A 16,355-nucleotide genomic window follows, 5' to 3' on the forward strand; every position below is an offset into this window, starting at 1 on the left:
CTAATCAATGGGTTAGATTGATTAAACATTAATAAGGAGACCATTAATAGAAATAATTAAAAAGGATATTAGGGTAATTTTCAACACCAAACAATTGATAATTAATATTAAATTCATATCATCCCAATAATGTAGGAGATGCAACGCTCAAGGACTCTAATTTGTCTACAAATCACGCCACAACAACACTGCTCCTGAAAACTCTCCGATAACTCTTTGCGAATTCCGGCCGGCCAAGTGCAGCGGGAAGCATCTAAAGCAGCGGACCAAGTGATATTCGACGGTAGGAAAGATGGCAACAGAATACAACAACAGTAAGTGCAATCTATGAATATGTACACATGATTTTGTATGCAACTTAAATTGGGGGGTGTGGAATGGTAATGGATTGTTTACGCATACACTCAGGCATCACATTAAATGCAATGGCACTGTGTGCGGTTGCAAGCGGAAACAGTGATGTGCATGTCTTGCCCTACTGGGTTTGAACACCTAATGGGCATCACCCGAACCGCTGTGGGGCACACACTGCCCTAGGCATACGCAGCTATGTGCACCCACAATTAAGAGGTAGTGCACAGACGAACCCACATGTAGCATTATGTGCACACCAATCCGCCCATAAGGGCACAGACTTAGCCACAATGTCAGAGTAGTGATAGTAACTTCTGCTCATGGCATAATCCCCGTAGTCGGGCCGCACGTGAGGCGGACGGTGCACCTACGGTCCCATTACTGTGCCAACAGGGTGGTCAAACCCAGTGACCGTGCACTTTGGTTATAACCTGAGTGCCACACAAGTCCAATACATATTGAACTAACAAATTTGCACCCCTTGACAGGTGAAGACGGCTTAACAGGGAAACCAACTGTGTGTTTGATGAACATCTCCCCCGGATCAACAAAGTACTGGACCCCACAGTGAGAAGCGGCCAAAACGCCTTTTGAGGGACAAGTGTTCACTACTTTGGAGGGAGGAATTGAGTTCTACAAAGCTTATGCCACTACTACTGGGTTTGATGTGCGGCGCGCTTCCGAAAAAAGGGATTGGCAAGGGCAAATCACGTGGAAGTATGTGTTGTGTTCACGTTCTGGCTTCAAACTCCCTACCGGCCAAGGGGACGGGGTAGGGGTGCTATCAGCCGAAGACAATGCCCCAACTAAAAGGCGCCGTGTCACGAATAGGGTGGGGTGCAACGCTAAAATAATATTTAAGAGAGTAAAGGACGGAAATGGTTATGAGGTATCGGCAATTGAGGAGCGCCACACCCACTTGTTGTGCACTGCAGTTTCTAGGCCCTTCATGAAGGCAAACCGGAAGCTAGACCTTGGGCACCAAAACTTCATCATCAATTGTGCCAAGGCAAATATCGGGTACACCAAATCATTTACACTATATGAAGAGATGGTTGGAGGGTTTGAGAATGTTGGAGCTACAGTAACAGACTTCGGGAATTACAGAAGAGATATAATGGCTTACATAGAAGGCGCAGATGCCCAATTAGTGATTGACAAGTACATGGCAAAGAAAGATGTGTCCACCGACTTCTATTTTGCCCACGATGTTAATGAGCTTGACCAACTGTGTCGAATATTTTGGGCAGACCCACAAGCTCGCCACAGTTTCAAACTATTCGGCGATTTCCTTCGACGCCACATACAGTACAAACAGGTACATACCACACCCTACACCTACATTTATGCTCTCATAGACCAATGTTCACGGATGATGTTACAAAGTGAGTGCACAGAATTAGTGCGAATGGTTGCCCCGGCACCACAAATGGTCTCCAATGTGGCAGGACTACTTGGGGTGCACTCCCATTTAGGGTGATTGCTGTCTGCACTACAATAGAACATGGAGACTGGGCATGACCCTGCTGAGTGGGGCACTCAGTCTGACCCCATCGGGCACAGAGTCGGGGCCAGATGTGCACACCCCCAGAGGCTAGAAGTGCACACAGCGACCCAGTAAGCTAACCAGCTAGTTTTGCTACGCCTTTCTGTTTAACACTGTGCGGAAACCTAAAAACCAAAGCAATGCACGTTCGTGCCATACTGTGACATACAACATGGTGGCTTAGTGAACCACTCAACTTACTATGCTTCTATATTTACATTTAACCCCAAAGGGTAACTAGTGCGACAGAATCCGTTTGCTGTTACAACCATTTGAGTGTGTACTGTGTGCACATATGCCCATAAACGTTCGTGCACCTGACCATTAAAGGCAGGTGCACACAGCTAATGCCCATAACGCACTACGTCTCACAGTACACGAATAAGAATGTTCTGTTGTGCCTATCAATTTCCTACGGGTCAGCATGAACACACTTTTTTTGCATAGTGGTTGTCCCCACCCCCACTTAGTAACTAACCATTAAATTTTTATACACCATGTGATGACTACAGGTACAAGCTGGTGTTTGTGCCATTCACCGGGGTGGATCACCACAAGAAGAGTGTGACATTCGCAGCGGGCTTAATTGCCAAAGAAGATATGGACTCCTACACCTGGCTGCTCGAACACTTCAAAAAGGCAATGGGTAAAGTACCCGCGTGCACAGTTACCGACCAAGATCCTGCAATGAGAGTGGCAATATCGCGTGTTTTTGATACAACACGCCACAGATACTGCATGTGGCACATCATGACAAAGGTTTGCGAAAAGGTAGGGCCTACATTAGCAAGGAACGAAGATTTCTTAAGAAGCCTAAATAGTGTGGTCTGGAATGAGACGCAAACAATTAGTGAGTTTGAAGCAGCATGGCAAACAGTAATGGAAAAACATGAACTGGTTGACCACAGATGGTTTACCCACTTGTTTGAGATACGTGAATATTGTATACCAGCATTCTTTAACGACATGTTCATGGGTGGCTTAATGAAAACAACCTCAAGGTCGGAGTCAGAGAACAACGTCTTCAACAGCTGCACTTCCGCACATCTAAGTTTAACGGACTTCTTCATAAAGTTTGAGAAAGCAATAGACAAACAACGCCACACCCAAACAAGGCTAAACGCAGATTGTGAGGACAAATTCCCAGAGTTGAAGACAACTTTATTGCTAGAGCGTCAAGCTGCTACAACATATACAATTGATGTGTTCTATGATGTCCAAAAAGAGATACTCGAAGCATGCTTCTCATCCCAAATCATTAACAAAACAGTTGAAGGAAGCCCAAGCATCGCCTCTACATCCTCCTCACGAATAGGCACCGACACACCATTCCCCAAACGCAAGGACATCGTACCAGGGTCGAAATTCTCCAGCAGCCAACGACCCATCCGTCCAGGAGTCTCCATAACCTCCAACTCTAACAACTTCCCAAACCCCAAATCACACACTGCGCTACGCTGCCGGCGTGAGAACTTTCTACGAGCCTTAACAAGTATGCGTGCAGAGCACCTAGTTTTCAAACTCGGGAACCGAGCAGCCTCCGCTGGAGTCAGCTCATACTCCGACACATCAACATCATCATCCTCCAGCACAGGTGCCTCAACCTCAGGCTGTTCCTCTGGGAAAAACAAAATACACCATATCAAACACTAAAAGGCACACATGTAAGAACACACCGGCACACTTACAAAATCCATTACCATTACACCAACCACTGCACACCAAGGACAAATAATCTAATAGACTAAATTCCATACAGTATAACTCAAAATGCACACAACAGAGACCACAAAGGCACAGAGCGGGAGCAGCCACCCTCCAAGACAACACAAGGGCACCCACAATAGTACTAAAATACACACACCCAAATCAAACACTGAAAGGCACACACGTAAGAACACACCGGCACACTTACAAAATCCATTAACAATACACCCACCACTACATGCCAAGGACAAATAATCTAATCGACTACATTCCATACAGTATTACTATAAATTCACACAACAGAGACCAAAAAAACACACAGCGGGAGCAGCCACCCTCCAAGACAACATAAAGGCACCCACGGTAGTACTAAAATACACACACCCAAATCAACCATTGAAATGCACACACGTAAGAACACACCGGCACACTTACAAAACCCATTAACAATACACCCACCACTGCACACCAAGGACAAATAATGTAATCGACTAAATTCCATACAATATTACTATAAATGCACACAACAGAGACCACAAGCCACACAGTAGGAGCAGCCAACCTCCAAGACAACATAAGGGCACCCACGATAGTACTAAAATACACACACCCAAATCAACCACTTAAATGCACACACGTAAGAACACACCGGCACACTTACAAAATCCATTAACAATACACACACCACTGCACACCAAGGACAAATAATGGAATCGACTTAATTCCATACAGTATTACTATAAATTCACACAATAGAGACAACAAAGGCACACAGCAGGAGCAGCCAACCTCCAACATAACATAAGGGCACCCACAGTAGTACTAAAATACACACACCCAAAAAACACATAAACAAAACCTGCCAGCACACAACCACAGAGATATATGATGTAAGAACCTCCCTGTGATATGTTATTTAACATTGTTTTATCTACTTGGACTCAAAACCGTTTAATTTTCTTCTACTTTCTATGTGTCTTGCAGGCATGACTTTCAGTTCTTTAAAACACAAACTACAGGGGGCTGTTTGAAAAGGAAGTTTACTACCTCATGGTGGGTCATGGCTCTCCTCTACATTTCAATTAACAACAAAAAAAAAAAAAAAAAAAAAAAAATCAAGGAGCAGACCATTCATCAATGGCATCCCCGCCCCACCAAAACACACCACAGTCTAACCAAAACCCTCAACCAACACACCACAGTATAGCCAAAACCCCCAACCAAGACCCCCCCCCCCCCACTGCCACCCCACCCATCGGCACAACCACCCAACCAACCCCCGAAACCCAAAAAAAAAAAAAAAAAAAAAAAAAAAAAAAAAAAACTACACCGGTAAAGCAACAACCCCAAAATCAAATAACAAAGAAGCCAAAACTCATATATATCAAAACAATGCAAACAAAGACCCAAATCATATATCCGAAATTTATATATAAAAAAAATGAAAAAAAGGGGCAAAAACCGACCTGGAACAGCGGCCGACTTGGCCGCCGGCCGTGGACGCTTGGGGTTCCGACCCACGGTGCCGGCAGTCTCAGCCGGGACTCCAACCGCCGCAGGCGACGTAGCAGCGGCCGACCTCGCCGCCGGCCGTGGGCGCATAGGGTTTCGAGTCACGGTGCGAGCCATCACAAACGGACTTCAATCGGAGCAGCGACGCTGTGGAGGAATACGGAGACCTTCGACCTTCTCTGGAGAGCTTCGAACGTCTCTGTAGAGCTGTCCAACTTCTGCGCTGTACGGACTCTCCAATGCGAAATAAAAGGGAAAAAATAATAAAACCCTTCACGCGCCTATGACATGACCATACTACCCTTACCCGCCCAAATTAAACCCAATCCACCGTAAAACACAATTTTAAAAATAATAAAACATACACCGTGGATTAATTTAAATAAACGGCTTAGATTAGTTCTTACGTTCCTATCTAACAATGGGTTCCTATATGATTGTTATTCTAAGAAGTAAATAAAATTGTTAAATTATCTAGACCATTGATTAAGCAAATTTATATGGCTAGGATTAGTTCCTAGGTTCCTATCTAACAAAGGGTTCCTACTTGAAGCTTCCCCTATATATATATATATATATATATATATATATATATATATATATATATATATATAATAAAAAAATTAAAAAAAAAAAAAAAAACCCCTAAAGATGAATTGATTATATGTACTACAGCAATTCATGGGCAGCTATGGGTAGGTAACCCAATTGCAAAAGGGTTGTTTTCACCATTATTAAAACCTTAAACCCAGACCTTCTAGAAGGCAGTATAACTTAGCAATGGTGACATGGGATGGGAGGCAAAGGTTGGGTTGGATTAATTAGGTTCAGTGTAAGTGTTAAGATGGGATTACATAGAGCGGCAGCATTATGGGATTCTAAGACTTTTGTGGATGTTAATAATATTAATAATTGAAATGGACATTTGAAAATGACTAGAGTTGACCACATCTTATTGTGGCAATTTAGGGTTCGATGCTTGCTTGATGACATGTACTTTGCCATGTGTTGTTAAGTTAACATAGAAATAATTTTAAAACATTTTTTTCATCAATTAGAGCATTGCATGTCATGTTAATATAGGAATAAGGTTCAAATTGGCCACTGAACGTAACCTGAAAATGCAATTAGGCCACTAGACGAAAAAAAAAGTGCAATTAGGCCATTGAACACTCAAAAAATGTGTAATTAGGCCACTGAACTCTCCAAACGTATGCAATTTTTACCGGATAACAGGTTACCATCAATTTTAGCCGGTTACCTGCTTACGTGGCAGCTTAGTTAGCATTTTTAATAATTTTTAAATAATTTTTAATAATTAATTTTAATAATAAATTTTATAAAAAATTGGAAAAAATTAAATAAAAAATAAAATAAAGTCGTTTTTATTTTTTTTTAATAAAAAGTTATTATTAAAATTTATTAAAAATTAATTAAAATTTATTAAAAATGCCAACTCAGCTGCCACGTAAGCAGATAACCTGCTAAAATTGAGGGTAACCTGCTATCATGTGAAATTGCACATTTTTGGAGTGTTCAGTGGCCTAATTGCACTTTTTTTTTTTCGTTCAGTGGCCTAATGGTATTTTCAGGTTACGTTCAGTGGCCAATTTGAACCTTATTCCGTTAATATAATGTAAAAGTAAGAATATATATAACGAGTAATCCACTCAAATTGGTTAAATAGTTGATTTGATAACTTTTTGGGTTTTAAGAAAATGGAGCAACGTACTCCAATTATCTATAAGCCTTTTTAATTTTTTTAAAAAAAGAGCAACTCTAAATGAGTACACTTGCTTAAGTAAAAAATAGTGTTTAATTTCATCCGTTGATTTATTCTAGATCAAGGGTAAAAAATTGAGATATTTTTTTTTTAAAAAAAAAAGTGGTGGCACTATGGTGTTTTGTGTAGATAAGTTATATTTTTTATTTTCTTTTTTTTTTTCTTTTTTTTGTCTTCCTTTTGCATTTTTTTCTTTCTTGCGGGGCACAATATTGAGTCTTCCATAGCACACTGATGCTATCCAGTGCACATAGATTTGCCTTAAAGAGCACAATTTTAAGCCTTCCATAGCACATTGTTGTTGTGTCTTCCTAAACACATTATTGTGTCTTCCCAAACACATTGTTGTGCCTTCAAAGTGCATATTGTTGAGCCTTCCAGAGCACATTGATAATTTTTGCATCTAGGTCAATTTTAAGTTACATGATTTTCCTTCTTAAAGTGCATAATTTTTGTACTTAAGGTACGTGATTTGTGTGCTTAATGTGAATAATTGTTGAAACTTAAGACGCGTAATTTTTTTGCTTAAAGTGCGTGATTTGCGTGCTTAATGTGAATAGTTATTAAAACTTAAGGTGTCAAATTTTTTTAAGGTGTTAATCTATGACTGAGATTCAACCGCATGTTTCACCTACAGCCCTCACCGCACTAGAGCCTAAGCGGCTAAGCCTAATTTATATATATATATATATATATATATATATATATATATATATATATATATATATATATATAACTTAACCACATCAAATAGTAAAGCTCAATGAAAAAAAAAATGGTACAAGTAACATTTTCACATATAAACCGAGCTGAACTAAAAAGGTTCCAAATCTAATTTCTAGTTGTTCTATCCGATGAGATCAGAAAGAGATGATAGCATTCCAAAACCCAAAAGATAATAAGGCGCATGACAAGATTATGTACAAATCAATTCCCTTTTCAATTCGGTAAAATCTTGAAACTAAAGGGAATCATCCATCCTACATCTGGCTGCCCCTTGTTGGACGACAGACATGGTTTCTCTTGCGAGCATGTTCTTCATTATGGTGCTGCGTCCTACACGCATAACCGTACCAGCAGTCTTCCCTCTGAGATCCTTCTGCCGGTAGACACTGAAAGTACATATATAGTTAGTGCAAACCAATGTTTGTTAAGTCCTAAACAAATGTACATTACCATAGGAAATTATGGCAACAATAACAGTTGATAGGTGAAAACTGTTGAATTTGGAAGATGGAATAGCCTGGCGGGGGGAGAATAACACCTAGTTAGGCAGAAGCAATGATGAAGAATCAAAGAATAGAAAATGTATTATAAGACTAAAATACATTAGTATTATCTGTGTTTCAAACAAAGAAACATAGTACATATATATATTCAAACACATAACTGTAAGTAACTACCCATAACTAACATCTATTCATAAACAAACACAACCCTAACCCTATAGATATACCTAACACTTTATTTTTCAACAAAAACACCAGGGTACAAGAATGGACGGACGCCATGACGAGAAGATATGGTCGAGGAGGAATTGAGTTGTTGACAAATACATGTTATACGCATCGGAAGAGATTAAATTTTGTCTATTTACCCTTCCGAATATATATGTAAGCAATGCTGGGATCAAATCAACAAGTATACAAGTCGGTCAACAATGAAAGAGAAACTTACGTGCTTTGGCATCGTGACCCTAAACCAGTACAAGAGAAACGAGACTATCTTGTCATAGCACTCACTGCAGTACAGAAAACCAACCAACCAGCAGAAGATCATTTTTATAATGAACAGCTTAGAATATAACGTTACAAGGTAAAGGGGTTAGTAAACTAACCTACAACAACGTGTACGAGCAGTTATCATCTCAGCATGATTCAGTGGCATCCTTGTTCGGTCTGTACAAAACAAAACAAAACAAAACAATATTTTACTAGGAACACATCATTTCAGTTCGCATAGCAAGTAATGAACGCTAGGTATACAGATCTGAATGGCACAGCTAGAAAAGGCATAGCAAAAATAGCAAATAAACGAATAAGATGAACACGAATATTAGACTAGTATAATAATATAATCAAGTTTTCAACAATAATGTATCACCTATTTCCCGATTATCCAACTTCAAAATCCAGTCAGAGACAACATCTTGCAATGACCTACCCATCTTTGTGATACATATTTCTGTGATCTATTATAGGAAGAAATGCACAAAGAGAGTGAGAAACCATTGAGTAGTCAGTCATAGGAATCCATCAATCAGACAATCAAAAAGAAGTCCTTGCCTCCTGTTCATGCCTATTCCTCTCATGTGCCAATAATGGGATTCTAGTGATTGTACGTTCTGTGATCTGCAAGAAGATAAATATATAAAGAAGCAAACATAAAATTTGATGCTAAAACAGAAACTGGGAGTATTTAGAAGCCAGAAAAGATCATTTAGAAGAAAATCAAATTAGTTCGGAAGTCTTACGGGTTTGAAAGTTTCAGGACTGCATATTGGGTGCAAGTCATTTCCATTAACTCCCTGAGCATGCCAATAAGCAGCACAGAATGCCCGATCACATCCTATACCTAAAAAAGAGGACAGTTTCAAAGAGTATAAATAAATAAATCATTCTAAAAATGCAAAGGAACAGTTCAAAACAATCGTGTCCAATATGATAAATTTAACTATCTTTGAATACATGACATGGTCCTGCACTAAAACTGCTTAATCTCTTCATAAATTAGGCCTTTCACAAGTTAAAAAAAAAAAAAAAAAAAAAAAAGAAGCATGACAACCACAATCGGTTCTAGTTATAAAATAAAAATGTACTACTACACCTATATTTTTCAAGAAAGTAGTTTTCTCAGTACTAACATGGAAAAGAGCTCAGATGTTAAATGAGAGAATTAAAGATTTCTAATAATCAATTAATCTTTAGGCGGGGCATGGTACATGAGGTCAGAAACTTATAATTTCAATTCTCTAAAACTAATTGTAAAGCCAAGAAGAACATTTATCCATCAAACAGTTATAGAGACCTAACATGTTGAAAAGAATGGAAAAGAAACTTGGCAGACAAAAATATAGCACAAATGAGGTCAAAATGGAATTACATTGTTGTGGAATGTTAATATTTGTTCTCAAAGGCATCATCCCTCCACATGCATGGCACTGTAAATGAACTGTGCTTTGGTTACATTGGAACCCTCCAAATTCAGTGCCTGAGAGTTGCAAACATACCACCGCATATTAAAATGAAAATGTAAAATATGCATTCTTAGTCATGGGGATATAGTTATTTAAATCCCTCACTAAGTTCCCCCAACGGCTCAGCCTTTAACTTGTCTCAGTCAAGGGATCGACATATTTATAAATCATTTTAGTTAAAACAAGTTTATACATGTCATGTTGTGTAAACATGTTCATGTATGAATTTTTAAGGGTTTTGATTCATTTCTTAAATGTGTCGTGTTTGTATCAAGGAATACTCCATTAGACTAGTGACACATGAAAACCCAATTACCACATTGACGGCATGGAAGCTCCCATCTACTGGCCTCATCTGATGGAGAGTGCGCCCTCTTCCTTTTAGACCGTTTTCCACTGTTAAGAACCTGCAAAATGAGGTTAGTAACTAATGATGAATGAACTTTATTAGTTACTAACATTTTGTTCTTGAATATGCCAAGTACTTTTGTTGTTAATGTATTATTTATTTATTTTTATTTATTTATTTTGATAACTAAACCTTATATAATTTTACTTCTTATATATTAATGATGGATATCAGATGGTCATAAAACATAAAAGTAGGATATTCAAGACATAAACAATAGTGAGTACTACTTACAAGTGGTGATTTTATTGAGGCATAAGAATCTATAAGTTTGATATCTTCACTAGGACGCTTCAGAGAGGGATCAGCTTCCAGTATATTCTGAAAAAGTATGGCATATTCTTTTTATTAAAAAAAAAAAAAAAAAAAAAAAAAAAACAAACAAACAAACAAAAAAAAAAAAAAAGGAAAGTCTAAATGAAGAGAAATCGTGCTAGAACAGGTAAAGTATTGAATGGTGCATGAAATGGATCGGAAAAATAAGAAGGCATCATTGGTTGGAAGAACTTTGTGAAGCATATAGATTGAAACATATACCACTCCCTAAAATATTACCGTTACAAAACAAACAATTAATATAACATGAACTTCAACTTGAGTCCACAATCTATGATGAACTACTAAATAGATATTACAGGAATCAAATGAGCACCAGACTACAAAACATAAAGGGGAAAGAAGAATTATGTCTAACCAGCATAATAACAGAAGAAAAATTACCTCCTCAATGTTATGCAAAAAGGGGTTCTTTCCCACAAATTGAACAACTGCTCTACATTCAGGACATTTTACACTTGAGTTTTTCTCTTGAGATCTCCTTAGCCACTCTGAAAAGCATCCATTGCTGAAGAACAGACAATTTTTTATCAAAATAATCATGCATAAAATTTGGATGGCATTATAAAGACTACAAAGATTGAAAAACCAACCAAAAATTATGAAGACAAGGCGCAACAGTGACAACATCATGCCAAATGTTTAAACAAATGCTGCATTTGGCATGCTCTACGTCAACAGAGACCTATAAAAACCAGCCACAAATTGGCATTCAACATTGATAGTGCACCAAAAATAAATAAATAAATAAACAAATAAAAGAAAATGTGTGGGGGCAAGTTTCTGATTTGTCTATATCACTGATGGTATTTACCTTTAGATGTTTGTAAGATTCCTCAACAGGCATTACCTCAAATTTGTACTTTAAAGAACCTAATGAGTAATGATAACAAAAAGAAGGGCAAGGTCAGCCATTTTGGCATTGATACAATCATAACAAAGTCAACATATCTGTGTCACAAGAAAGTTCATTCTTAGGGTTCAGGGTGTAGCTTAGGGGTAAGTTGCACCCTCTTCCAGGCTATAGATGTGGGTTCAAATCCCACTACCCCCATCCCCTATGACTTGTACCCAAAAAAATGTTCATTCTTAACTGCAAGTGAGGGGAGTGGGGGGTGGGGGGTTGACAAACCAGGAGATGCTTCAATTCACAAATAACTTTTTCTACTAAATGTTTTTTCCTTGTCTTCCTTTTCTACTCTTTCCATTTATAATTAAAGCCTGCTTAATGATTAATCCACTAAATATCTATACAACTTGTGAAGAAAAGTAATGTGAATTTAGGCTTTATGCTATTCATGTCTTTTGGTACCAAAACATAATGGAGTATCATAACCTTCAGCTAAGAGCCACAACAAAAAACAACAATAAGAGGCATAAAGATGGAACAAAAAATCTTTCTAGGATGCTCTTCACCAACACTGCTTAACACTAGTTGGCAGGCTAAATAGGCCAGATCATGGAGGTTGAGTGGCCAAGTGACACTTATCATCCACCCCAGAAGTCTAGTAAGTGTTATTTCTGCAATAACAGATTGATATATGCAAATATACAATGTAGAGCTCATTCCACTTTTGGTCCCTTGACTATAGTGGGTTTTTCACTTTTGGTCATGGACTTTGATTTGTTCCACTTTTAGTTCAAAATGACCAAAATACCCTCACTATATGAAAATTTCACCAAACTCCACCTTATTGTATGGAAGGGTGTTTGGGTTATTTTGGTTTAAAAGCGAAATGTTTTTAAAAGTTGACAACTAAAAATGGAACAAATGAAAGTTGAGGATCAAAACTGAAAATGCTAAATATGCCATTATAGTTGAGGGACCAAAAGTGGAAGAAACTCTACATTGTATGTCCAACTGCCTGTGAAGAGATTAGAATTTATAAAACAAAAAAAGATGACTTTGATAAATCGTTACCCTCAGTTTGAAGACAAGGCGAAATTTCACTGCCACACTTGACTATAGCAGTTTGATCATCCAGAACAACCTTCTCATCAACAAGAATTGTGTTTGAACTACATTAGAAGACATCATAAGTACATAGAAATCTTATAAAAAACTACATACATAAATCATGTGTGTGTGTGTGTGTGTGTGTGTGACTGTATGTCTGTTCATAAATGGATATATCTGGCAAACATTAAGTCAACTAACATACTGCTATGAGCCTATGAAATGAAGTTGCATTATTGAATTTGTTGAGCACTTAGCCTTTGTCAAATGGGAAAATTGAAGTTGCTTTATAGACACACCATACAAACCATAGAAAGAACTATTCATATTTTAAGATCTCTCATTATGTCAATTTTAAGGCAGGAGATATGTTTGAATTTAATTATAAATGCATGATCCTCGAAATCAAACATCAGTTCTTACATGCAAACCTGTAGGTTTACCTGAACTAATCATTTAAATGCATATTCAAAAGATCAATCTTAGCAGATGCAATATCAATCACTTGACCATTACTTCTAATGAGCTGCAATGCCCCCAAGGAAAGTACTCATTTTAATTGCTTTCAGAATCCACATTCAAGGGAAAGGAAAATACATATACTGCATGCTTCTTAAGTTTGCCACTGAATTTTAGGCAGTGAAATAACAAAAATCTTGAATAAAATAATTTTCAGTAGAATCCAACAGTGTTTAACAATTAGCAGACACTTATATTGATGAAATATGGCTTCTTCAGTCATCAGTTACATTAATTCAACAAAGCTGAATAGGACTTCATTCTCATCACCAATGTCAAGTTAGATAATGAATAGGACCAAAGAACTCAAAAACATAATGCTACCTCGTATTTTGTATTGTGGCAGAAACCAGATCCACCCCTCTTGTTATTTTGCACCATGCCTGTTTCTCCAAAGAGGTCACCTCTGAGCATATCACAGTCTCATTCAACTTCAGCTCAATCTCTGAATAACTTGAATCCATTGGTACTATAGAAAAGCCAACCGGGGCATTTACATCAGATAATTTCTTCCTTTTTTTCAATATATGCATAGACAGATTAACAACAAAAGATTGAATTTCATGACTACAATTCACTTGTCAGTATATGCATAGACAGATAAAGGACTAAGGATTGAATTTCACAACCAAAATTTACTTTTTGATTGCAACCAAAAACATATACAGAGTAATAGAAACACCAAGGATTTCACTTGTAAAGTTGTTACTTTTTATTTTCAAAATAATTGCAAGATGTGATTGTACACTTAAGTACATCCCTTTTCCTTTCCACCCAAGGATTTTTGTTTAGGTTTGCTTGATTGATTCAATGCTTACTCCAATTCCTCACAACCACACGCACACAAAGAATTTGTTAGAAATGGAGTACATGAAAATTTTGATGGAATAGTAATAACAATTTCGAAAATTATTTCTTGACGTATGAAGTTGAGATTCAAGCACGAAACTCCAATTGAGTAACCTATATTCATCCGATTACAACAATTGAATTACTTACCAATCATAATTTTGAGCATCATTCATGCTAGAATTCAATGTGGGTCAGTAAAAGATGATAACTTTTCATCAAACCCAGTAACACAGCAAGAAAATTACACCACAATTAATAAAAGCACTATCTAATCAAGAATCCTTGGCTCAATGGAATAACATTGGAATTCATTTTTCTCTTCCATCTCTTTACAAAGAAGGGCTCACTGCAACTGGATGAACCGAATAATGCTAGGCAGTAAGAGTTAAAGAAAACCCAGTTCTAGAAATCATAAAAGATACAAACGTTTTTATCTGTTTAGGTTCATGATACACAGAAAGACATAACGCGCTTACTGAGTTTGGCCCAGACTACGCCGTCGCCGGAGGGCTTAGAGCCAGAGCTTTGCCCCATTTCCATGGTTTCCTCTTGCGTTCGTGCGTAGCAACTGCAGGGGTTAATAACGTACTAGAGACAATCTACGTAAATTCCACGTATATACATATAAAAATAAGGAAATGGAACAATGAAAGATTGTCTTGGAAGGAAAAAAGAACGGCAACGTAAGGAATCGTCGGGGGATTCAGCGGGGCCCGTACTGTCGAAATGGGCCGAGAAGCGGATCTAAAAGAGTTTTATTATATGGATTTTTTTTTTTTTTTGAAAGAGTTTTAAAAGTCCATATAATAAAACCAGGCAAATTAAGGCAAATTATTGCATGGACACAATTGTGTGGACTATGAATATAGGTACATTTTTAATATATTAAGATTACATTATTTGTGTACTGAAGGTACATTATTTTTGTATTGAAGGTACATTATATAAAATAGTGTACCCCTAATATATTAGAAATGTACTTTAAAAAAATGTACTTTATGTACATAAATAATGTACCCTTAATATACTAAAAATGTACTTTTTATTTATGGTCCACACAATTGTATGACCATGATCCATGCAATAATGATTGACAAATTATTGTGTGGACCATAACAAAAAGTACAATTTTAATATACTAAATGTACATTATTTGTGTACTGAATATACATTATATAATATAATGTACACTCAGTACACAAATAATGTACATACCTTGAATATAATGTACATTTTTAATATACTAAAAGTACATTATTTTTGTACTGAATGTACATTATTTTACAGTATACAAAATATGGTCCAAACAACTTGTGTGGACCAATAATGATTGAACCAGGCAAATTATTGTGTGGACCATAGATAAGATATTGACTATCTTATATGGACTTTAAAATTTTATTTCTTCAATTTTATTCTTTGATGTAAATATCATGGATAAGATATTTTCATTCTGTATGTCCATAGAAAGTTGTTTATATTAAAGACTAGTTTTACACCCGCATTGTGCGAATGACTTAATGCCGAATGTTTATAATTAAATAAATATTTGAAAGTATATGAATGCAAGATTATATATGAGAAGTTCATATATAAGTAATTTAAATGTTGAATTTGTTTATTTAAATATGTAACTCGTATATGAATACAATGTAATACATGAGATTCATTATAATTGTTATTAAACTTTTTTTTTTAAATAGTAACCAAGTATTTTTGTTGCAAAGGGTTCTAATATATTTAATGAATGCACATATATACAAGATCAATGAATGAATCAACGGTACTAGTCCTTTAGGTGTTTTGCTCAGTGTTCATTTAGTTCAACCATTATTGTTGAATAAATTATTATGGATAAAGAAATTCCTAATTTAAGGAATTTAGATGAAGTAGTAAAAATTTAAAAATTTTAATTATAATGTAACCCAAAGATATTGGACGATTGGTAAATATTATGTAACTCAAAGATCAAAATGCTAAAGAAAGTGTTTGGTTATTCAACAGTTTGAAGTAACAATTTGTTCCAAGCCACTGAAAATACAAACATTGCAATTTACAATATTCTCACTTAGCGTTTTTTAGAATGATTTCCACGAAACACCTCTATATTTAAAATAAAATAAAAAAAATGTACTGTAGAGCCATTTCGACTCCTTGAATAACAAGAGCTAGTTTCGCTGGCTC

At 36.7% G+C, this 16,355-nt stretch overlaps 1 protein-coding gene across 2 annotated transcripts; it reads right to left on the reverse strand.

The window, feature by feature from the left end:
- Positions 1 to 7,678: 7,678 nt before the first annotated feature.
- LOC109179028 (E3 ubiquitin-protein ligase CHFR) lies at positions 7,679 to 14,846 on the reverse strand. 2 transcript variants are annotated; one of them, XM_019328597.1, is made up of 15 exons: positions 14,648 to 14,846; positions 13,644 to 13,788; positions 12,765 to 12,862; positions 11,658 to 11,716; positions 11,437 to 11,528; positions 11,228 to 11,351; positions 10,742 to 10,828; positions 10,415 to 10,505; positions 10,005 to 10,112; positions 9,376 to 9,476; positions 9,188 to 9,253; positions 9,006 to 9,093; positions 8,740 to 8,800; positions 8,580 to 8,643; positions 7,679 to 8,014 (listed from the first exon to the last, which is right to left on the reverse strand). In XM_019328597.1, the coding sequence occupies exons 1-15, from the start codon at positions 14,709 to 14,711 to the stop codon at positions 7,883 to 7,885; spliced, it is 1,380 nt and encodes a 459-aa protein (XP_019184142.1). In that variant the 5' UTR covers positions 14,712 to 14,846; the 3' UTR covers positions 7,679 to 7,882. The 2 variants fall into 2 exon arrangements, with proteins under 2 accessions (XP_019184142.1, XP_019184143.1); XM_019328598.1 differs by lacking the exons at positions 11,437 to 11,528; positions 11,658 to 11,716; positions 12,765 to 12,862.
- Between the last annotated feature and the right edge of the window lie 1,509 nt (positions 14,847 to 16,355).

This window comes from Ipomoea nil, unplaced genomic scaffold, assembly GCF_001879475.1.
Source record: "Ipomoea nil cultivar Tokyo-kokei standard unplaced genomic scaffold, Asagao_1.1 scaffold0876, whole genome shotgun sequence".
Classification (NCBI taxonomy): domain Eukaryota; kingdom Viridiplantae; phylum Streptophyta; class Magnoliopsida; order Solanales; family Convolvulaceae; genus Ipomoea; species Ipomoea nil.